The sequence below is a fragment of the Python bivittatus genome, unplaced genomic scaffold, assembly GCF_059951505.1.
Source record: "Python bivittatus isolate LINGU-HERP-01145 unplaced genomic scaffold, Pbiv_v1 ctg000480_np1212, whole genome shotgun sequence".
NCBI lineage: Eukaryota > Metazoa > Chordata > Lepidosauria > Squamata > Pythonidae > Python > Python bivittatus.
The window spans coordinates 27284564-27308060 of record NW_028277075.1 but is presented as its reverse complement, the minus strand read 5'-3'; the positions used below and the strand labels follow the sequence as shown (position 1 = coordinate 27308060).

The following is a 23497-nucleotide window of genomic DNA, read 5'->3' as shown; positions in this document are numbered from 1 at the left end:
AATTATACCACACTGGCTATCACACTAGTTGAAAAATTCCTGTTTTAAAACAAAACAATCCAGAACTGAACACTTGGAGCATTTCGCAATATGCTTATAGAAAACCATTCTTTTAAACAGAGATAAAACTCCAGCAATTTCATTTAGATCAAAGGAAGCTAAAATATTATTGTAGCATTTTAACAACAGCTAAAATAACTGCCGGGGGGGGGGTGATGCACTTTCCCCGAAAGTAAATTCTTTATGCATATTCAGTCCTTCCAGAAAAATGCTACTCCTCCAGAAATAGTTGCAAAATTAAGAGGTCTCCTTGTACAGTGAGCATTTAAACAATTTTGAACAGCTTCCTGACTAGCAATCAGTATTTGCTACAAAAGGGAAATCAAACAGAATGCAGGGTTTAAGAACTTTTCAAGATCTTCTCAGACTTTTGTTCTTTCTTGGCTACACCTTTCTGACAGGCTGTTTCTCAGGCTCACTGCAAATACTCCTTGCCTGTTTTTGCTTTGATGAAATCTTGGACAGAGAACTCTCAACTGTGAAACAGGAAAGTAGTACACAAAGTAAAGTTGTGTTTCTACCAGGAGGCAGAGAAATACTAAGTCAGGGTTGTCTTTACTTGGTTTAGTAGTCAATATTCAGTAGTTAGTTACAAGAACTAAATAGAGATATCAGAACAAGGGTCATTACTAAGGAATTACAATACTGCAAGACATTGAAAGCAATGTCAGAAAATTATAGGATCTTACAGAGGCATATACTTTTTAAACATGAGCAAATACAACTCCTCCTGCATACTCCTGATCCAAGAAAAATTGAAAAGAAAGTTGGACGTACAGATCTTATAAATAATTTAAACTCATAAAACAGGTCTTGTAAATAATTTAAACACATAACCCAATCAATTCAGGGAAATGAGCATTTTCCAATCCAATCAATCACAAGCAGTGTTTAAATTTCACCAGTTTGCCTGAGCGGCAATTGGCAGGCATAACAGTTCAGAACTTAGCAAGCCAGTCTAGGAACAAGAGAAGAAACACACAGCTTCAGTGGCTGGATTTGTCCACCACTCACTTCAAAAAGGTGCCCAGCAAAATCAAATGAATTGAGTTGCATTCTGAATTTTGTAGCAGACTATATTCTCCTCTACAATTTCACAGAAAGGAAATCAAAATCTTTTCTTTCCAGAATTTCAAATATTCCATTTGTATCTTACTAACGAATAGAACTGCTGCCTTAAACTGATTTTCTGTTTTGATATGTTTTAAAAACTATTATAATTAGTATTTCCATTTCAATGTCCTTCTTAAAATCCTTCTTCACCAACCTTGTGATTTGTACTAGTATCCATTTTCTTCAATTTAGCAGGACTCCTTTGTTAGTTTATTTTAAAGACACCTTCCTGCTATTTAAACACTGCAAACACTCTTTTATACTTCTATTTGAGGGTATCTGTGTATGTGATTCTAAATTATTGATACCTTTTAGAGTCTCTATTACAGAGTTCATTGTAACACTCCTTGCGAAGTTTATTTACACAAATCTATCTTTTTTAATGGTCCAATGAAGCTTCTGGACAATGCTAAATGAAACACAATGGTAAAAATGGCAAGTCACAAGTCTCTGCCACAAATGAAAACCCCGGTATCATGTATCAGGTCTGAATCTTTTTATCACATTCTCCCAACAGTGCTACAAAAGTCAAACTCTTAAGTTATGTGAAGTCAGGTATAAAACATAAAGAAACAAAGTGGGTATTCTAAATAGAGAGAAACAAAGGAGCTTCTATCCAGTAGGTTAAGTGTCCCTTCAATGAAATACAGAGGGCTGCATGAAGTAAAGCTATTACAAGGGAAGTGAAGATAAACATCACTTGGGGAAAATAAGGAATACTGGTGATTGTTCAGAAAGCTGACAAAACGAGCTTTTTAAATTGTACATTCATTTCTTAAGCATTCAAAACGTAGTAGCTTGGATTCACATACATTATTAATCCAATATTTGTTTTAGGAATTTTTGCTGAATCAATATAACATGCAGGTTCATATCTGATGCTATGCCATAAACCATGATTTGCAAGCCACAGTGACAGGCCAAAACCAATGACTTACATTATGGTTTTAGTACAACATACGAACTAAGGATCTGCTGTATTTTACATTCAAAGCCAGAGGTGCTTTTGAGTGGACTTGATTGTGCACGCTGCATCTATTGGTCCCTCCTTAAAGAAACTGCATCTTTTTCTGGTTCCCATAGTAGCAACGCAATCCCAGGAAAGTATGTGCTCAAAGGAGCTAACACAGAAATGAGCAAGGGCATGCTGTCAGCGCCTTCTTAACTCAAACGCGTATTTTCATTGCCTCTTGCTGTTATTGTGAAAGGCTGGGAAAAGACACTACTTCTTTAAAGAAGCACTGGCAGGTGGGGCATGGGCACCTATGCTGACCCCAAAGCATCCTTTTGGCTTCATATTCAAAGTGCTTTGCATCCCTAGAGTGAAGCCGGGCAATGAATAAGGAAGTGATCTTTAACAGAAGCATATCCCAATTGGGCCTACAGAATTTATCTCCAGATACACTTGTCTATGTGGATTAAAATTACAATGAGACATTTTAGAATTTTCAACCTTACTCAAAGCTATTTTCTAACATTGTTGCACAAAGAGATATAAATGCAGCAGGGCACGATCTATAGTTTCAAAAGTGAAAGCATTTCTCCTTGCAAAGGAACAGAATCACAGTACTTTGTCTTGCTGTGTCTATCCTTTCTCACAGCACTTCTTTCCCCATGCCGCCTCAAATCCTATGAATGTCAGGTTCAGCCCAAAGAACTCCACCACGAGACAATGCAAATACAGTTCTGTTGCGTTTATTAGCTTCCACCTCAAGACAGAAATCTCAACAGACTGAACCCAAGTTCCCAAGCCAGCCAGCCACAACACCGTGAATTCCTTAGGGAGGTGCCAGCCTCATCTTCTTGAACTTCCCACGCTCCTGCTGGGGGCTAAGAACACGCTTATCTCCCTGAGCATGGCCTTCATAAGTCCATTCCATCACATTGAATAATCTAAGCCAGCCTTCAAAAAATGCTTTATCATTTCACAAAAGAAGCCATTCTGAAAACTGGGAGAATATACATATTTATTTATTTACAATGTTTAGCTTGTATCTTAAGGTGCAAGCACAGTATGACCTGATTTGTATCAAATGCTAAGCCAGTATTTTATTTTGTTTAATGTGATCGGTCTCAGATGAACCCTCATAGTTTCTCTGGGAAACAAACCCCAATTATACATCCTAGTTTTAACTATGCATTGCTGTGTTTCAATGTGGGATCCTTAATTACAATTGTCTCTGCGCTTCCCTGTCCATGCCCATGTAATCCAATAGCGGTCAAAAGAGAAATCTTCTTAAGCTGCACTTTCTGGTCTCCAAATGTCAAACCCCATATACAGCCGTATCCATTTCACAGACATGAAAAGAGAGTTGCTTAGGAAAATACAGATAGATACACGATGTATAAAAAGCCCTAAATGCCCTTACAAAAGGACATGCACAAGCATATAGGTAAAGTATGCATCTGCCATTAAAAGAAACCCAGAAATACAAATACTAGAAAACAATCTCCAGACAAACAGGACAACCACCTCGTACCAAACTCTGGACAGCTCACAACCAAGAGATAAAACCACATCTATGTGCAATAAAAACATTAAAACCAAAAGACCTGGCACCACAGCTAAACTTTCCCATGCAGCCCACGACAGGTTCATCTCACAAAGCTCCCCTACCCCAGCACTTTGGGGAAAAGCCAGGTCTTGAGTGCTTTTCGGGAGGTTAAATGGGCAGGGGGCTGCTGAATTTCAGGGGGAAGGGTCTTCCATAGGGCAGGGTCTGTCACAGAGAAGGCATGCTTCCTAGGTCCCATAAGATGGCAACATTTAAGCGAGGGGACTAGGAGCGTACCCACCTTATCCAATCTGGTAGGATGGGCTGATGTCCTTAGGGAGAGGTGGTCCCGCAAATAACCTGATCCCGTGCCATATAGGGCTTTAAAGGTAACAACCTTTAAATCCAGAAAAGGATATGAAGTATTTTTTAAAACTACAGAGCTTTTGCTAAATTTAGGACCGGAATGTTACTAAGTTGTCCTACAGCACCACTGTAAAACCTTAGTGTTAAAGAAAACTGCTGATTTTTGTAACCCAGTTAGTCTTAGGTTGTTATGAACTCTCCCTTTATATCCATTTAAAATTGCTTCCTTTAGCTCAGCCATTTGTCACCTCCTCGCATCTAAGTAATCAAAAGACCAAAAACAAAAACAAAAAAACCAGGGTTAGGAGCATCATTTAAAAAAAAGTATTTCTGTTTATCAGAAATTATTTCAAGATGCTAAGCATATGAAGAATTTACCCACAGAGGAGATGGACTCTCTGTGGGAAATAGAGCAAGAATATATATATATTTTTACCACTTTGTAGTGTGAATCACACTTCTTGCCTTTGCTAGCAATTTTCTATAATTAACTTTTTATATAAAACTATGTATTTCTGACTAACATGAAAGACATGCAGAAGCTTTTATAATCCTAGCAATCTGGAGAACATTTATTTTATAGATAGGGACATTTTGATTAAAATACCCTCTGAACAGAGCAGAAGGTTAACAGTATTTCAATTAACAGGCTTACAAAATTCTGCCAGTGCAATGTTTAAATAAGTTTTCCAGTATGGTAATTCATTCTGGATCCAGGATGCTTCTTTGCAGGAGGGAACAGTCCACCTGCTCTGAAGGAAGTGGTGGTCTGTCCCCTCCTCAAGAGGTCATCACTGGACCCAGCAGTGCCGGACAATTTTCATCCAGTGTCCAACCTTCTCTTCTTGCCGAAGATTATTGGGAAGGTGGTAGGCCTACAGCTTCAAGTGGATAACCTGAACCCGTACCAAGATGGCAGTGATCATGCTTGTGAATGACCTCTTGCAGGCCCAGGATGGGGATGGTGTATCCCTATCCAGGCGCTACTTGATCTCTCAGCAGCTTTCAATACCATCAATCATGGTATCCTTCTGACTCAGCTGAAGGGGTTGGGAATGGGAGGCAGTTCTTCAGTGGTTCTCCTCCTTCCTCCAAGGCCAGTTGGTGTTGGGAGGGAGGGGAGAGATCTAGCCTTAGGCCCCTGCTTTGTGGAGTGCCGCAGGGCTCAACCCCCCACTCCTATTTAGTATCTACATGAAACTGCTGGATGAGAACATCAACTGGCACAGGGTAAAGTACCATCTGTATATTGATGACACTTAGCTGTACATCTCTACCCCGGGGTGCCGAAGTGATATAATTGAGGTACTTTCCCAGTGCCAGACAGCTGTATGGGCCTGGATAAGGAAAACTGGCTTCAGCTCAACCATGACAAACCTGAGTGGCTGTGGGTTTTAGGGTGTTCCATATCTAGTGATTTGCCATCTTTAACTCTAGCTGGGGCGACATTCCCCCAATTAGAGCTGGTGCACAATCTGGAGGTTCTTCTGGACGCACAGCTTAGCTCGAAGAGCAGGTATCATCTGTGGCCAGGAAACCTTTTGCACAAATACATCTTGTGCACCAGTTGAGCCCTTTCCTAGATTGGGGTGCACTGCTCATGGTCACTCACGCCTTAGTCACCTTCCAAGTGGACTGTTGCAATGCATGGGGCTGCCCTTGAAGAGCATTTGGAAGCTGCAGCTGGTCCGGAATGCAGCAGCACAGGTAGCAGTGGACACAACTTGGTATGCCCATGTAATACTGCTGCTGTGTGAGCTGCACCAGCTTCCAGTAGGTTTCTGGGTGCAATTCAAAGTGCTAGTTGTCACCTTTAAAGCCCTACATGGCATGGGGCCAGGTTACTTGTGAGATTGCCTATCTCCAATAGTTTCTGCCTCTCCTACTAGATATGACAGGATGGGCATGCTCCAAGTCCCCTCAGTAAAACAAGGTCACCTGGTGGGGCCTTGGAAGCATGTTTTGTCATAGGAACTGCCTTAAGGAACAGCTTCCCTCCAGAGATACAGATGGCCCAGACCCTACTGGCCTACAGAAAAGCAGAGAAGGCCTGGATTTTCCCTCAGGCACTGGGGCCAGGATGTTGATGTTGCTGGCATGGAGTGGTTGATAAATAAATGAATGCGAGGTTTACTGGGGCCTGAATGTAGTTTAGTGTTTTAAATTGTCTTTTTAGTGTATTGTGTTTTTATCCTGTTTGCTGTCCAGAGTTCCTTCTGGTAGATGGGTGGATATCTAAGTTTGTTTAATAAATCAATAAGTGCCTCTAAAATATCTGTAGTAACACACATTTGCATTATTTAACAACATTTGTATTTCCTTTAGGGCTGTTGATTTTATATGTGTACAAACATATGCAGATTTAATCCATGAATTAAAATGGAAAGATCAGGAATTCCAAAACCTGAGGGTTGGAGTTGCATTCAGCATCTGAAAATTTTATGGTCAAACTTCCCAGAACTACTCCAAAAGTTGCCCAATTTGGAAAGGGTAGAAAGAAATAGTACTATGTCTAACAATGAAAAGAGCAGTAACCAAACTATATTATGCAATTTTAAATTACTGAAACTTAGTGTTTTTCCCCTGGTGCCATCTACCCTAGCATCCTACTCAAAAGCTAAGTACAACCCATAGCCTTAAAATATTTGTGAACCTTGGGTGTAGATTAGAGAGTAATAATAATTTTGTATAAAAGGAGATTATCAGAAGTTATTTGGTAAAGTGCTAATATGAACCAAGCAAACATACAGTATATGGCATTTAGAAGTTCACTGAAAAAGAAAATGACCCAGTTCACCCATCACTCTAAGTCAGTTTTCAAACTTTGTGGTGCCATGATCCCTCTAAATAAATGAATTTGTGTGACCCCTCCATGTATAATAACAACAGTAACAACAAATATTGACATGGATATCAATAGCTACTGAAGGAATTAAACTTGTTCCCGTTGTGTGGGGCTGTTTGAACTGCATTCTGAAAGATCAAGATGCCAAATCCCATTACCCTCAACTCCCATCACTTTCCTGCTTCTGAAATTGGGAGAAAGCTCCTGCCAGTGCCTTTCTCTGGCAGCACAGCAGCTGCTCCCAAGAAATGGACTGCTTTATCTGCCCACATGCCACTGGGTGCAAACACTTCCGAGGGATGGGCAGGCAGATGGCCAGATTTCTGACCTCTTGCACTAGCAACAGCACTGCCCAGCAATGGCAGATGCAGCAACTTGGGTGCTCTGTTTCGACTGGCAGCTCGCAGTCACCCACTTTCTTCCCAGCACTGAAGAGAATTCCTGGCCTAGGCCTGGCCTGGCCATTGGCTGTTGATACAAACTCCTATTTTTTGCTTAGAAGCTGGAGCTCTGCAGATGCTGTGCTCCCTGCATGCTTTTCAACCCTTCTGACTGCTGAAGGCTGGAGCCACCTTGGCTGCATTCACAAAACATGTCAACCCAGAGCCAGATGGTTTCCTTTGGTCTTCTTAGCATGTTGGATGATTCCAGCTGCACTATTAATTTCCCATCCTCCAGAGCAAATGGCAACCAGACTGTGCCTCTCCTCTTCCTCAGCTACTACATGAGGCATGGGCTTCTTTCTTCCTGCCATGACCAGGAGTCACAGCTCTGCAGGGGCTGCACCCCCTCTCCATCCACTTTTCAACCTTTCTAGGTACCCAGGCATCTGTGATCCTCCTTATATTTGGGGGAGGGGAGGGTCATGACCTACAGTCTAAGAACTCCTGCTTTAAGCCATAATTTGATTTGTTATGTTTTGCTTAACCATGTTGTGGGAACCAGCCATCATGATTTCTAAATCATGGTTTATAGCACAGTGTGATGCAAGCCTAGCCAGCTGTGTTTTATACCCAATAAGCTATGGTTAATTAAACTGGGGCTTAACACAATGTGTAAACCACATCTATATATATTCACCTCTGAGATCAGCAATGCAGTAGTCAGAGCCAGAACATTCCTAGTCCCTGCCAAGTCCCCAATCCTCCCATCCTTTATTAAAAAAAAAAAAAATTAATGATTTTTGGAAAGCAGCACATCCTCTAGAGCTAAACATGAATTCAAAACATTTTTAGAAATGAAAGAAGAATAAGGCAGAGATGTGTTTTTACATACACCCAGACACATACACATAAAATTCCCCTTCTAGATCATCCTATTATTCTCACACATACAAAATCACTTGTTCTTATATATTCAGCTATTCTCGCATGCACACATGAACACATAAACACACACCTTCACAAATTTGTTCCTCATTTGCCTCTTCTCTTTGTTCTTCCCCCCTCACTTTACTCTCTGCTGTTTTTCAGTTCACAGAAAAGAAGAAAAAGCAGCAACTTTTCTAGGAAACTGGGGTGACAGCAGAGATAAAACTGAAGATGGAAGAGCAAAGAGGAAAGAGGAAAACAAATAAGGGGAAAGGGGTTCTGGGTTTGTATATGCAAAGAGGAATCTGTGTGTGTATTTCTATGTGTATGTTTTCTCAAAAATTCAAATGTGCTTACTAGACTAAAAAGAACGGAGAACCCCAATTTACCTTAACCGGGAAGCTGCATTTTCCAGTTCGAACCCCTTCTTCATCTGTCTGCCATTGGTGTGGTCTACTGGCTTCAGGCACGTAGACATCTTTCTTTCTCCTGAAGCTCTGCCGTAATTTATTCATTGCTCAATTTTTGTGCCCTACAAGAAAAAAAGAATAATGTTTAAGCATATAGTGTGTTCCCCCATGATTTTGAATAAAAAATTAATCAAGATACCATAATTTTCAAATAACAATCTTACTCTGGTCCAATAAATAAGCTTACCAAGCAAGAGAAGAGGGAAACCTAACAGGAATTTACTTAGGGAGCCCAGCAAGGGATTCCCTAACAATTATTCCCTCTAAGTCAAGAATGCAGCTGGCTATGGTAAGAGCCTGAGAAAGGAACAAAAGGAAGAAATAAAAACCTTTCTACTGGTGGTGATCTAAAAAGATAAAGTGAGAATCAATTAACACAACGTACAGTTATGACCTGCAATGCTTGTGGCATGTTTTCCTTCCTTCCTAAAAACAACCACAGATATATTTTCAGCAAATGTGAGCTTGTATCGGTCTTTGAAGAAAAAGTCAAAGCACTGGAACAGAGAGCAACCACAGTTGATGAGAAAGGCAGGGATTTATCAGTTCAAAGAAAAAAGGCTCAACAAGAGACATGGACAGTGAAAGCAATTTCTCAACAAGAGAAATGGACAGTGAAAACAATTCTCTACAAGGAAGACCCAGAGGAGCAAACGCAGTGGATAAGAGTAAGGACCAGAAGCTAGAAAGGTAGAAGATATTCTGCACAGCAAAAATTCAAGAAATTTTCAGAGCCCTACAGATAAAACAGGCTCTGCATATTCAGAGGAAGAAAAAGAGACACTGTAAAATGGGAGACACAATGATGAATCCGTAAAGGACAGAAAAAGCACAACTGTGCCCTATAATAAAACAAAGAGAAGAGTCATTGATGCACCACTATAATGATCTGAAACAAACATATATTGGCAGGACCCTCTGTCTCCTTGAGTATATTGTAATGTCAGGATCAAGGATGCAACAGAACTTTGAAGACTTATCAAATTCAGTAAATAATTCTTTCCTATTGATACACTTTGAGACAATATTGTAAAGAACAACTACAACCATATTACCACAGATATGTAAAATCTTGGAAGGAATTTCAAACTCTGGGGGCTTAGACAATACTATCATCTATTTTCCCAGTCCATGGAAAGAAAAAGAGTGATAATGCAAATTAATGACTGCCTATGCAAAATGTGGCCACTGGAGAGATTTGGTTTCTAGAACCATTGCCTGAGGAACCAAAATGGTAGGCTGCTCACATATGATGGGTTGCACCTCACATGGATTAGCAAAAATGTATTTAGACAAAGCAAAATTAAGAGGAGTTTAAACTGAATCCTGTTGTGATAGAACAAAAACTCTGAATTAAGAACCTCAGAGTTATGCACTGTATAAAATGAAAATGTTACCAAATGCTCTTAAACCACTCAAGAAAAAATCACTCAAGAAAAATCAGAAAGAAGCTTCACTGTCCAAACAATAATGCTCAAAATATGGGAAACATGAAAACAAGCTGAGCTTCAGCTCTTAGTACAAAAGGGCAAATATGTTTTAATTGGTATAATGGAAATCTGGTGGAATGACTCCCATGAAAGGAATACAGTAATTAAAGGATAATATCTGTCCAAAAGGACCAGAAGCAGTAGAAAAGAACATAAAGTTGCACTATATGTCAAAAATACACATTCCTGCTCAGAAATCAAAATGAACGAACTTGGCTGGAGTTTGAAGAAATGGGTTGAAAGTAACAACAAACTTTTTACAGCAACTACTGCAAAATTCTTCACTTTGGAAATAAAAATTAAATGCACAAGTACCAGATGAGGAACAACAGGCTTGATACTGGTACCTGTGAAAAAGATCTTAGAATCTTAGACTACTGCAAACTGATATGACCCAGCAATGTGCTATGGCTGCAAAGAAGGCAAATGTATAGACCGTAACAAATTTGTTTAGCCTTTAAAAACATATGTACCAAGCCACTTTATCTAACTACTGAGGAATTTTTGTGATGGCCAAGAATCAGCAATTAACAGAATATAGAGCAATGAAGTGGTTCAAAACTGGGAAAGAAGTGTGCCAAGAATGTATATTGTCACCTTATTTATTCAGCTTATATGCAGAATATATCATGAGAAATGCTGACCTAGGAGAAACAGAATTTGGAATTAAAATTGCTAGGAGAAAACTCAACCACTGCAGTTATGCAGATGATACCACTTTGATGGGTGGAAGTGAGGAAGATTTAAGTAATCCCTTGTTGAGAAGCTTCTGTTGCGCGCGCAGGCGCATTCTCTCTCTCTCTCTATATATATATATACAGTATATATTTTAAGTAAGGTGTCAAAAGGTAATGCCAGCCCAATGCAAATAGGCAGGGAAGTTGAAGTAATGGCAGATTTCACCTTCTTAGGATCAACATTTGCAGGGATGGTAACTATAGCCATGAACTAGAGGTGGCCACTACTTGGGAGGAAGACTATGATAAATCTAAAACAAATATTAAATTGCAGAGATATCACACTGACAGCAAAGGGAGATATTGTCAAGGCTATTGTTTTCCCAGTTGTTACATCTGGCTGTAAAAGCTGGATCATTAGGAACGCTGGATGAAGAAAAAATGATGTCTTTGAACTGTGCTGCTGGAGAAAATGGTTTAGTATATCTTAGACTACAAGAAGAACATATAACTCCATTATAAGATGAAGTAAAAGGCTTAGATATTTTGGACAAATAATACGAAGGCTAGAGTCACTGAAGAAGATCATGATGTTTGCAAAAATTAAAAGCAACCAAAAAACAGACAACAGAGGACATGGTCAGATATTATCACTGATGATACAAGTATAAGCTACAAGAACACAAAAAAGCAAATTATTGAGAGAAAAACTTGGTAAAGTGTTGTCCACTAAGCCATAAAGAGTGGGAAGCAATCAAGCAACTGAATAACAACAAACGAAAGAAAAAGAAGAAAATGCTGTAATATTTCAGGAATTTATGTGAAAGATCAAATCCCTTTTTATTCAAGTAGATTTTATGGGCATCCAATTGTTTCACACATTCATATTTTTTACTGATAAATCATCTTGCTAGGGTTTATCTGCAAATATGTGAAGATAAAGATTTAAAAATTTAGTTTGTGAACTCATCCACATAACAACATGTCTCTGGGGTTGCTGATTTATAGAATTAATAAGCCTGCTTTAAGCAAGAGGGAAGAGGTGAGCCACCTGGGGCAGCTGCTGGAGATTGTGAGCTCTTTACAGTACTCAATCCAAGCCTGCTGGGCTCCTGCCTGTTCTTTGGAGGAAGAGGAAGAACTTAAAACAGGTTCAGAAGATCAGTACTAAACTGGCTGGAGAAAACACACACACACACACACACACACACACACACACACGGAGTAGCTGCACCCCGCTGCTTTCTTTGGAAATGTGATTTAAAAAGATAAACAGAAGTTCTACAGAAAGTATCCTAGGAAGCTAGAGACAGTGATGGGACACACCATGGTAGACATTTTGTAGGAGTGCTGTAACATGCTCTTGACGTTCCTAATGTGCCATCAATCCCCAAAAGGGAGTCTAGGTTTAGAAGCATAATAATATGCTAGGTTCATCATGAAAACTCTCTTCCATCTTTGCTTAGATTGTCATCAATTTAGGGATATAGCTAAAATCCAGAAAGAATGGTTCAACAGCTTGATACATGATTTAAAGTTACTAACTTCCATATACCAAATAGCCTTCATCAATTACAACCCAAGATCTATACATATTTTGACAGATATATTCAGAAAATGTATAACCCTTTATAATTTGAAATTATAAACACAAAATGTGACCAAGCAAATGAAAACATTTTTTAAAATAATTTTAAAATATTGGCTCACCTTGGTACCAGTATTTTAATTTTTGTACTATTTAAATACTCAGTCACATTTATTACAGATATTTCTGCATCTGTATAGTATGTTTGCTTGGTATGACTAAGAGGTAAACCCAACCATTTTTTCACATGCTTCTTTATTAAATTAAAAGGGCCCTACACAATGTGTGTGCATGGAATTATTTTACTTGTCTTACACTTTGCCAAGAAAATACTCAATTTAAAATTTGTGATGAAATCAAACTACTACCACTAATGATGATCAGACATTTCATTATTTCTCCACTGTATACTTCACTTCCACATCTGCTGTTTAATGGTAAATATGGGGCATGTGTCCTATAACATGATCCATATAATACTGAATACCTCATTTAACAGGAAATGCCAACAGGAAAAGCAAATAGAATGTTTATATCTACTTGCAATTTACAGCATTTATATCTAACATGAGACACAACACTAATACTTGGATAACAGTTTAAAAAGTGTCCAGATACATCCATTCAACCTAGCAGCTTTTTATTTTCCAAATTAAAAAAAAAAATACAATTCAGCTTACAGAACAAGTTTTAAAGCGATCTACTTTTGTGAAACCAGTCAACACAGCACTTCAAAGAATGTAGTCCCTATCAGGACTGGAATAGCCCTTTTACATGCTAACTGTATTGGTCATGGTAAAAGGACAGTGTTTGCCAACTGTTCTGGAAAACATTGTCGGCAATTTTGCTTGTTTACCTGAGGCATTTCTCACAGTGTTACTATGAAAATCTAAGTTTGGAGGGGCAGGAATATCATTCAGAAACAAGCCATATAACTTCATGATCTAAGTAGGTCTATGCTGTCCCCTTCAGAAGCCCAGAATTCTTCTCATAATAAGGCACCAGAAAGCAAGCAAAAAAGACTTCATCACTAGTTAGAAATGGAAACAGCTCCAGAGATATAATATTGCTACTTACTTTGGCAAACCAGAATATAAAAATAAGGAATTGTCTATCCTTAGTTCCTTACACATTGCAGTGAGACACAATATGGTTTATTTTGTTTACCATTTTGTGTGAAGTCAGTTACTGTAGTTTCTAAACCATATCTTATGTCTTTTTATTTTGCCTGTTAACGAAATTTCTATACAGCCCCTATCTAACAACTCTTAAGCACTAGATCACTTTGTAAAGCAAACTCAACCAATCATGGTTTAATAAACCATAATTAAATTATTCATGGATTAATATGCTGAATCTAGTCTGTGTCGTCATTCCAAAGTACCTCCTGAAAAAAATACTGGGCAGAAATCTAGTTGTTTATATTGAAATGAAGTCTATACATAGCTCTACTTCTTTTCTAAAATAAACATTCTAGCATAAATCAAGAATTCATGGTAACATGTGAACTTGACAAACAATAATCCTCATTCAGTACACTTCTGTTTATTAAGTTCTGCTCTGTAGATGCTGGAAGATAGCTCATTGATATTTAAACTTCAGATTCCAAGCACCATTATACCAAAGTTTATTAGTCAAAATCAAATCTAAAGTAATTCCATATGACCATTCTCCCTGCATATGGGCATAAACACTGTCTTCTGCTATGATTACAACTGAGAAAACAATTACTTACACATTACTGAAAAGGACCAATATAAGTTGAAGGCATATTATTTTTTAGCAAATCAGTATGCAATTCTTCAGCATCCAAACAATCTCAAGTGTTCAAAAATAAAATAACATTCTGCAATGCAGTATACCATTAGTATCAACACTGCTTGCTAAAGCAGACATTTCAACTCATTTGTAAACAGTCCTCATCTGGAAAATCTTACATGAACTGATAACCGGAAGTTTACAACACAGGAAGGATGCAACACTGGTAAATATTTATATCACAATCTTCACAGATTGTGAAGCTGCCTTGGAAGCTACCTATACTCTAAAAGTGATAATATAACCATAACATAAAGAGAAACTCTCCTCAAACCTCACATTTTTGCAGATGTTTAATATGTTGAAACAAATAAACAATTCACCTGTTGAAATCAGGTATATTTTCAGAGTGAACAGATGTATCACACCACACAGAATGAAAGTTGTCAAACACTGCTGCTCACAGACCAAACTGCTTCACTGAAAGCCATTACTTTATCTGCTAAACATTTCAAACTATAGCTTTCAGAAGATGAACTGGTAATATATAATGAGAGAGAGGGAACACAAACACCCCCTGGTTAGCTGATAGCTATTACAGTTTCTTACACCAAAGACTGGTAACCAATGGCCCTCAAGATGCTGCTGATCTACAACTCAACTTCTTTTGCCATTTTCTATGGTATCAGGGGATTCTGGGAGTTGTAATTTGGCAACATCTAGACAACCAAACTTTCTCCAACTTGATGTGTGGAATTATGCATAATATGAGGGTGTATATGATTCCCCACTTTATCCTACAATATCCCAGTTTGAAATGGCACACACATTCCCTTTGTTGTCAAAATGCTTTCATCTCCCTGATCAAGTAGCATAGGGAGAGGAGTCTTCTATCATGCCCACATAAAGGAGGCTATAGTAATCTTCTGCTTTCTTCCCTGGGTAGGGCAAAACAAAAAAAAGATGTTTTTCCTCATTCAAATTGCTTCATTCTTGGTTTAAGAATCTTGCATAGGGAAGTCAGACTACTGAAAAAATATTCTAGGATAATCTATAGTTTTTTTTAAAGAATGACAGAAGTATAGTCTATGTCTAACCTCTTCCTTGCTGGAATCCAGGAAGAAATGGGAGACACTAGAAGGCAGAGGAGACCATGTAAGGGCAGTGTGTTGCTTTTGAATTACTCACCTTTGCTTTGGTGTACTACTTATATATTTATTTCAAGGTGAAAGAAGCCCCTTAACATATATTTGGGGCATAATAAGGTGCAGTAGTCTAAACACTATGGAGAGGACCAATTTGCACAGGGCCTTCTAAGAATCAGAATCTTAGAATAATATAGGAACATATGGCTACAGGTCTCCCAATACCTCAAGTTCAGGAGCACTGAGTTCCCAACCATTTTTCCACAACATTTTTATATAAAATACATTTTAAAAACTTGAAGTTTTTAAAAAATATGAAAGAATTACAGCAAATAGATTTAATGAACACTGGTTTCCGCTATCGCTGTAATCTGGTTTGCCACGTTGTGTACGTATGTTTAGAGGTAGTAAGGATGTCATGATGGAAGAGCTCTGTTATAACAGCAAAGGCATGGCCAGGGGCTGACTGCAGAACTTGCAGTCAATGATAACTGCCCATGTGCAAGTTCCAAGTTAAACTAAAGCAGCAGAAGAAAGCCAACTGGTTTCCCTGATATGATCTTGACCATATACCCATAATTTTCAAGTAGAACAGCAGAAATAGCTTTGAAGTCCTGAAACTCACTGATAGGGAACCAGAGTAGCTATGGAACGAAATCAAAGAAGTTGTTAAGGTTGAATGTGAAAAGAAACTGCCAAAGATCAAGAAATGGAAAAAAGCAAACAGAATAAACAGTGGAAACTGCCAAAGAGAGAAGAGAAACTAAAGCCAAACAGAGAGATCTCAGGAAGGAACTTAAAGAATTTCAGAGACCTATTAGAAAAGCAAGAAGCAGTATTACAATTATATTTGTAAAGACACTGAAGATGGAAACAGACACAGGAAATTAAAGAAAGTCTTCCAAAAGATCTCCAAACTCATAAGGAGGTTCCAACCTCAAATTGGTACACTGAAGGATGCCAATGGACTGATAGTAACCGATTCTAAGATCAAACAAAGATAGAAGTATTGTGATGGAATGGAATTATGAAGGCCAGGCTCAGGGAGATAAGCATTTTCTTAGCTCACCGCAGGAGCATGGGAACTACAAGAGGATGAGACTGGCACCTCCCTGAGGAATTCACACTGTTATGGCTGGCTAACTTGGGGCCTGGGGTTTCAGTCCGGGAAGATTCTTGCTAGAGGTTGTAGCTAATAAACATACCTGAACTGATTTTGCATTGTCTCTTGGAGTTCCTTGGGCTAGGCCTGACATCAATCTTCCCTATCAGTTCAGATATGTTTATTAGCTACAACCTCTACCAAGAATCTTCCCAGATTGAAACCCCAGGTCCCAAGTCAGCCAGCCATAACAGTGTGAATTCCTCAGGGAGGTGCCAGTCTCATCCTCTTGTAGTTCCCACGCTCCTGCAGTGAGCTAAGAAAATGTTTATCTCCCTGAGCCTGGCCTTCATAATTCCATTCCATCACAAGTATACTGAAATTCTGTACAACAGAGATGCCAATGTACAAGATAATTTAGAAGATATTCCCTACTTACAAGAACCTCTAATATTAGAAGACCATCACTCTGGTCATTGCCAAGTCTGAAGGCTACAGGAATTGAAGGAATAGAAGAAATATGGCAAGCAACACAAGAATAATCAATAAAGGTTCTAACCAAACAATGTCAGCAGATCTGTATAATGACAGTGGCAAACAGATTGGAAGAGGTCAGTCTACATATCTGTATCAAAGAAGGGAGACTTAACAGAGTGTGCAAACTATCATACAATATCCTTAATTTCACATACTAGCAAAATAATGCTTAGGATCATCCAATACAGATTAGAAACGTACATGGAAAAAGAAATGCCAGATGTTCAAGCTGGCTTTATAAAAGACCAAGGAACAAGATACATTATTGTTAATGCATGCTGGACAACTGAGAAAACCAAGGAATCTCAAAAAAAAAGTCAATATGTGCTTCACTGATTATAGAAAGGCCTTGGATTGCGTTGACCATATCAAGCTGTGGAATGTGCTTAGAAAAATGGGAATCCTGGAACATCTCATCTTCATGTGAAACTTATATACAATTAAGGAAATCACAATCTGGATGGAATATGGAGAAACAGATTAGCTCCAGGTTAGCAAAAGAGATAAGGCTGTATACTTTCCACTATATGCAGAATATATATTGAGGGAAGCTGGATTAGAAGAAGATGAGCATGGTTTTAAAATTGGAGGAAGAAACATCAATAACATGCAATGAGCTAAGGGGGAAATATTTGATGTAAAGATAGTACCTAGAAGCAATTTCAATGTTTATAATTATTTGATTCACTCACTAGTCAGGTACAATGGGAGGGAATTTAGAACTTAATAGTACTCTTATGGATAGTTTTTAGTAAATTTTAAATTTTATTTTTATAAGATCATATGCATTTATGTTAGATAATGATAAATAGGGGTGACATCAATATAAATATTACATTTTAGAGTTTTGTAATGATTCACAAACATTTCTCAAGATGATACAATTATTTTAGCTTTATATATTCAATTATCTAATCAATGAAATAATGTATTCTAAGTTTTATGACAATTGTAAATTTTATTTATTTTCCAGACATTATGCCTCATTCACTTTCTTTTTTCCTTTCTATAGTAATTTATTTTATTCTTCAAATGCTTTAAATAAATATATATTTAAAAAGAAATCAAATTATGCTGAAACTAATTCCTAAACATAAGAACTATGCATTGCAACAGAAACCAAATACTGTGGATTTCAGCCAACTTTTTCTAAGCAAGCCATCTTCACAAAGATTTCAACCATATATTAATTATGTCCTTTTTTTTCACTAAATAATTTGGTGTAAGGTGACAGATAATCATAAAATGTGATCAAACAGCTGGGAACAAGAACCATTTTTAAAATGTATTTATATACTTATTTGCTGGGCTTCTAGATCACTCCAATCATAGTAGATTCTGACCAGTATACATATCCAATACAGCAATCATATTAAAAATAAAGATACGATCCAAAATATCCAGGCACTTTTAGCCACATTTCACATACAGACTTTCTTCTGCACAGAAGAACAAGATAACATATCAAATCCCAAAGGCACACCAAAAGAGCCAGGTCTCTTGTACAGGTAGTCCTTGACTTACAACCACAACTGGGGCCAGAACTTCTGCTGCTAAGGGATGCGGTCGTTAAGTGAGTTGCGCCAGATTTTACAAACCTTTTTGCCGCAGTCATTAAGTGAATCACCATGTCATTAAGTGAATCACATAGTCATTAAATGAATCTGGCTTCCCCCGTAGACTTTGCTTGTCTGAAGCCCCTGGGAAGGTTGCAAATGGCGATCACTTGACCCCAGGATGCTGCAACAGTCATAACTGCAAGGACTGGACATAAGTCAGTTTTTTCAGCACTGTTGTAACTTTGAACAGTTGTTAAACAAAAGTCAAGGAATACCTGTATAGCTTTTTGAAAGTTCATGTAACAGCTAATATAGTCTCTGGGGGAATGTTGTTCCAGAGATGGGGGGAAACAACTGAGAAGGCTCTACTTCCTGAACACTGCAGATAACACTCACTAAGAGGAGGAACCTAAAGAGAGCCATCTCTTCCTGATAGGCAGAACCCACTGGCAGAAAGACCTTTTAAAAATACACAGATCCATGAAAACCTTTAAAGATGACAACCAGCACTTGAATTTTGCACCCAGAAGCAAAATGATTACCAGTTCAGCTCTCAGAGTAGTGGTGTTTACATGGGCAAATCAATAACACCTATAACATCTGAGTAGCCTTCAAGGGCAAACCCATGTAGAGCATACTGCAGTAATCCAGACAACAGATGACTAAGGCATCATCTGATCTATGATGAGCTCTGAGACTAGGAGGAACCCCAGATTACAAACTGATTCTGCCCAAGGAAACGTGACTACATTCAAAATTAAATATAGCATTTTTTTTGGAAAAAGAAGTCTTCTGCTCTCTTGACCATTTTGTCTTGCTGACATTGAGCCTAAGCCTGTTCATTTCCATCCAGATCCCAATAGCCTCCCAGCAGCAGAACAGGGCCTTTATTGCATCTCCTGTACATCCCCTAGTCAAGATACAGAGCTGAGTATCAACACACTGATGCCTGCCTGTCTCAGTGTTGATGAATGACCTCACCCAGCAACTTGATGTAGATACTAAAAAGGAGAGAAGAAAGCACTGAACCATGAGACACTCCACAGTGGAGGACTCTAGGATTCATCCTCTCTCCCCACCAAAACTGAAACTACCTGTTCAGGAAGAAAACCACTTAAGAACAGTGCATCCAACCCTTAACTCTTGCAGCCCTGTAAGAGACCAGGGTTGATGGTATCATATGCTGAAAGATCAAACAGGACCAAAAGGGCTGAACTTCCCCTACCCTGGTCCTGTCAGTGGTCATCCACGAGAGTAGCCAACGTGGATTCATTCCCTTTTGACCTAAAGCAATAGCTTTCAGCACATTAAGAGGAAAGATGGGCAACTAAGCTGCCCAGGGCTGCATCTTCCTCCACAGTTTCAGAGACAAGTATTGAAACTTCTGATTAATTTTGATAATGTACAGATTTTAAACAATTAAAATAATTTAAGGAGTTATTTCAGAGCAATAGGCTTGCCACAAAGTCCAACTTTTATATTTTTAAAACTTTTAAAAAGTGATATTTAAATTGATTTTGACCTTAATACAAGATGAGCTACTGATCCCCCACATCAAATGGATCAATTTCTACATTTCTAGCAATATTTTCATCTCTATATTGTTACCTTTTCAAAAGTTTTCCCCATCCTATCAAAATATACGATATTAATTCAAAAGGCAATAGTTTTACCAGTTTAAATTTAAGTGGATTTCTGAAGGAAGCGTATAATAATGTCAACACTTAAGACTGTTTTAGAATCACACTGTGAATTTTAGTACTTACCAAGGATAAACAGTGGCAATGTACCTATTCTGAATTATTTCTGAATAATTTCCTAATACAGTGTACTTCAAACAGAGGTTATAGTTATCTTCAAGGAATATTATTCTATTCTATAAGCAAAACCATTTTCTCTCTGCTACACTCCAATTCTTCCTATAGAAATCTCATCAAACCGTCAAGATAGCTAAATGGAAAAGAGCCAAATAGAAATAATTATTCTCCAACATTTCTTAGGGAATTACATAAATTTCACTGTGATCAAGCTCAACTTTTAGTCTTGAAACTTCTGAAGAGCAGAAGACCTCTAAGACCTTTCAACCCTATGATTCTAAGTATGAACTTAACATGCTCCAGTTCAATATCTACTGAGGTCTAGACATCTAGTTTCTCAAAAGCTTTGTAGTGGCAGGAACTTAGTATATCATAGTAACATACAAGTACCACAAACAGGACTAAATATATTCCAAGACACATATACTGCTTCTTTATTAGGCCCAAAAATTCCTGAACTTTTCCCACCTAAAACTGTCTCGAAATAACTGGGCCTGACAGTCTGAGGGCCTGGCCAGTGAAATTGGAACTGGCAACTTCCAGAACTGTTACATAAACAGTGAGCAAATGTTTTCTAATCTCAAGACTGTGAACAGAACCACCAAATTTCCACTAACTCAAAAAGACAGGAAGAAAAAAAATCTAGAACTTAAATTCTGGAGCAGCATGGATTTCTGTAGTAAGATCTTCTGTATGTATGTATGGGTGTATATACAGTATATATGGTATATCTAGAGAGAGCTTCATTCTTGTCTGCAATAAAGGAGCTAATCTAGCTACATCATGTCTGTGGCTTCTACGTTAAGGAAGTTCCTGAATACCAGGTTAAGTATTTGGGAAGTCAGTGTTTATTGCTGAACCTGATCAGAAGTCTGACAGTGGCCAGGAAAATAAAAAGAAGTGTAGCTACAAAAAGGTAGTCTCCTGGCCTTAAATCACAGCTTTATTACAAGAGAGTCTCTGCAGTCACAAGTATTTAAAATACATCTCACTGTCACAAATGTTTCAGGATTTCACAAATGAGTACAACTTCTGTTGGAAGCAAGAGTATTACTTAGCAAAGTTTGAGAATTAAGGATCCTCAAAGTTTGATCACTGAGTCTTCGAAGAAAAAATCCAAAAAGAAAATTTGTACATAAAAAAATCCATTAGTCTTAATTCAATAGAAATTATAAGATCAGATATTTTATATAACTACCAAGCAAACATCTTCATGGAGGTTTTATCTTGATGTGTTCAAACTATAAGGAATGATCACACTTGTTCTGGAAAAAAGAAATTAGAGCCCTGTGGTTTGTGAGAAGTTTGATCTGCTCTTTTAATTAATGTTATCACCTGAAAGGTTCAGGTTCAGTGGCAGAAAAGTACGAAATTCTTTTCTGGCCTATTAAAAGTTGGCAATCAACCAACCCATGAACACTTATTTTTCACAATGCAGCTGATATACATGCCTGGAATCATAGCTATTTTCTCCCAAAGTAACAGAAAATTCTAAACCACATGTTTAGATACATAAATCTACATCCAGGTAAGTTCCCCTTTCACAGTTATAAAAACTTATCTTTATTTGAATACTCTGACTCCCAAAGCTAATAGTTCAGCTAAAAGAACATATCCATTCCGAGTCCCTAGTTTTGGTGTGAGTAGAAGCACGTCTTTGTATGGTGTGGTAGAGTCTTTTTTTTTCCCTGTCAAAGGCCCCGTTCCCTCTAGTGCAATATTTAGACCTGCATGACGGGAACATCCATTCTCTCTCCAACTCTATTGTTTTTTCTCTTCTTGTCTCTCTCTTCCAGCAGGTTGCAAGTGAGGACAGATAGTTCCTACTGGATAACTTAACTGACTTGCTGCATTGTGGTTCTGAAATTCAGCTATTAAATTGTCTTACCTCTGCTATAATGCCAGATGAACTGGGAGCACCACTATGTTGTTTAATTTCTTTTGGTACAGGAGAGATCCAAGTAACTTAAAAACATCTCAAAGTATTTGTCTATCAGGAGTCCAGAACCAACATTTTTTATTTGTTCATGCTGAATCTGGAGTTAACAAACTATTTTATGGCGGGTGCTGGTGGAGGGTTACTTACTTAATAAGTCTCCAGTACCTCAATTAGAGCAGCAAATTGGTGCTGCTAAGATGGTTCCAGCAACACACATCATGTAGCAACAGAACAGTTCTATGTGTGAGGAAGAGTAAGGCAGGTGCTACAGAATACAATGAGCACTTACATATTTGATGTTAGAAATTACAGGTTTGTTTTAGCTACTCCACTCAGTGCCAAATAGATTTATTGATTTGACTGATGTAAGTGATCTTTGACCTGATATTCAGGTCAGCCAGACTGAATTTGAGAGATTCAATGCACATATTAGTATGCTTATCATTATGTTATTCCTGGGATGTGGCTTTGTTCTTCACAGTCTGCTTATATTAGGCAAGCCTTCAGGTATTTTTTTTTTTTAATGTTTTTTTTTATTTTTACAACAAACACAAAACAAACATGAACAAACAAAAACATAAAAAGGCATAAAAAAGCATCTTCCATTTTATACCGTGTGTCAACCAGTTAAACTCGTTGGTGCCCCTTTCATAATCTTAAATTCTCATATCATCTATTCAAAATATACTTGTATACTTATCAATTAACAATTATTAATCATTCATAGCTAATCTATAAAATCATATATTACAAAAAATTTTAACTTTCAATAGGATTAGTAATACATTTCCATCTATCTATATCTAATCATTAATAAAAGCAAATCCCGTGTCATATAAAATTACTTATCTTCTTACTCTAGTTTCAAATCTCAGTTTAACTCATCTCTGCACATTCCATAATTTTCAATAACTTCCTCCTGCATAAGTACTTTTTAATTTTTCCAATTCTTAAGAGTTACAGTTCTAACCAATATCAGTTACAGTATCAATTACAGTTCTAACCAGGTTACAGTTCTAACCAGATTCTTCACTACATGTTATACAATTTTTAACTATATATCTCAGATTTATACTTTATTCCAGCGCTTGCATAATTTTGAGTTCACCCTTTTCATTCAATATCCCAAAATATCTAACTGTTCATTCCTTTTTCTATATTATTGGATAAGAGAAAGCAATAATAAATGTCCTTTTGAACATTCTGCTTTTGGAAGCTTCTGTCAG

The 23497-nt window shown here is 37.8% G+C and overlaps 1 protein-coding gene across 6 annotated transcripts in view; it reads right to left on the bottom strand.

Moving 5' to 3' along the window:
• The window catches only part of NUMB (NUMB endocytic adaptor protein), an 82007-nt gene that overhangs the window by 25037 nt on the left and 33473 nt on the right, over positions 1–23497 (bottom strand). For all 6 annotated transcript variants that reach the window (XM_088145546.1, XM_088145549.1, XM_088145550.1 and 3 more), the window contains exon 2: positions 8579–8721. In XM_088145546.1, the coding sequence (XP_088001672.1) occupies positions 8579–8704 (126 nt within the window). In that variant the 5' untranslated portion in view covers positions 8705–8721. The remainder of the gene's footprint in view (positions 1–8578; positions 8722–23497) is intronic.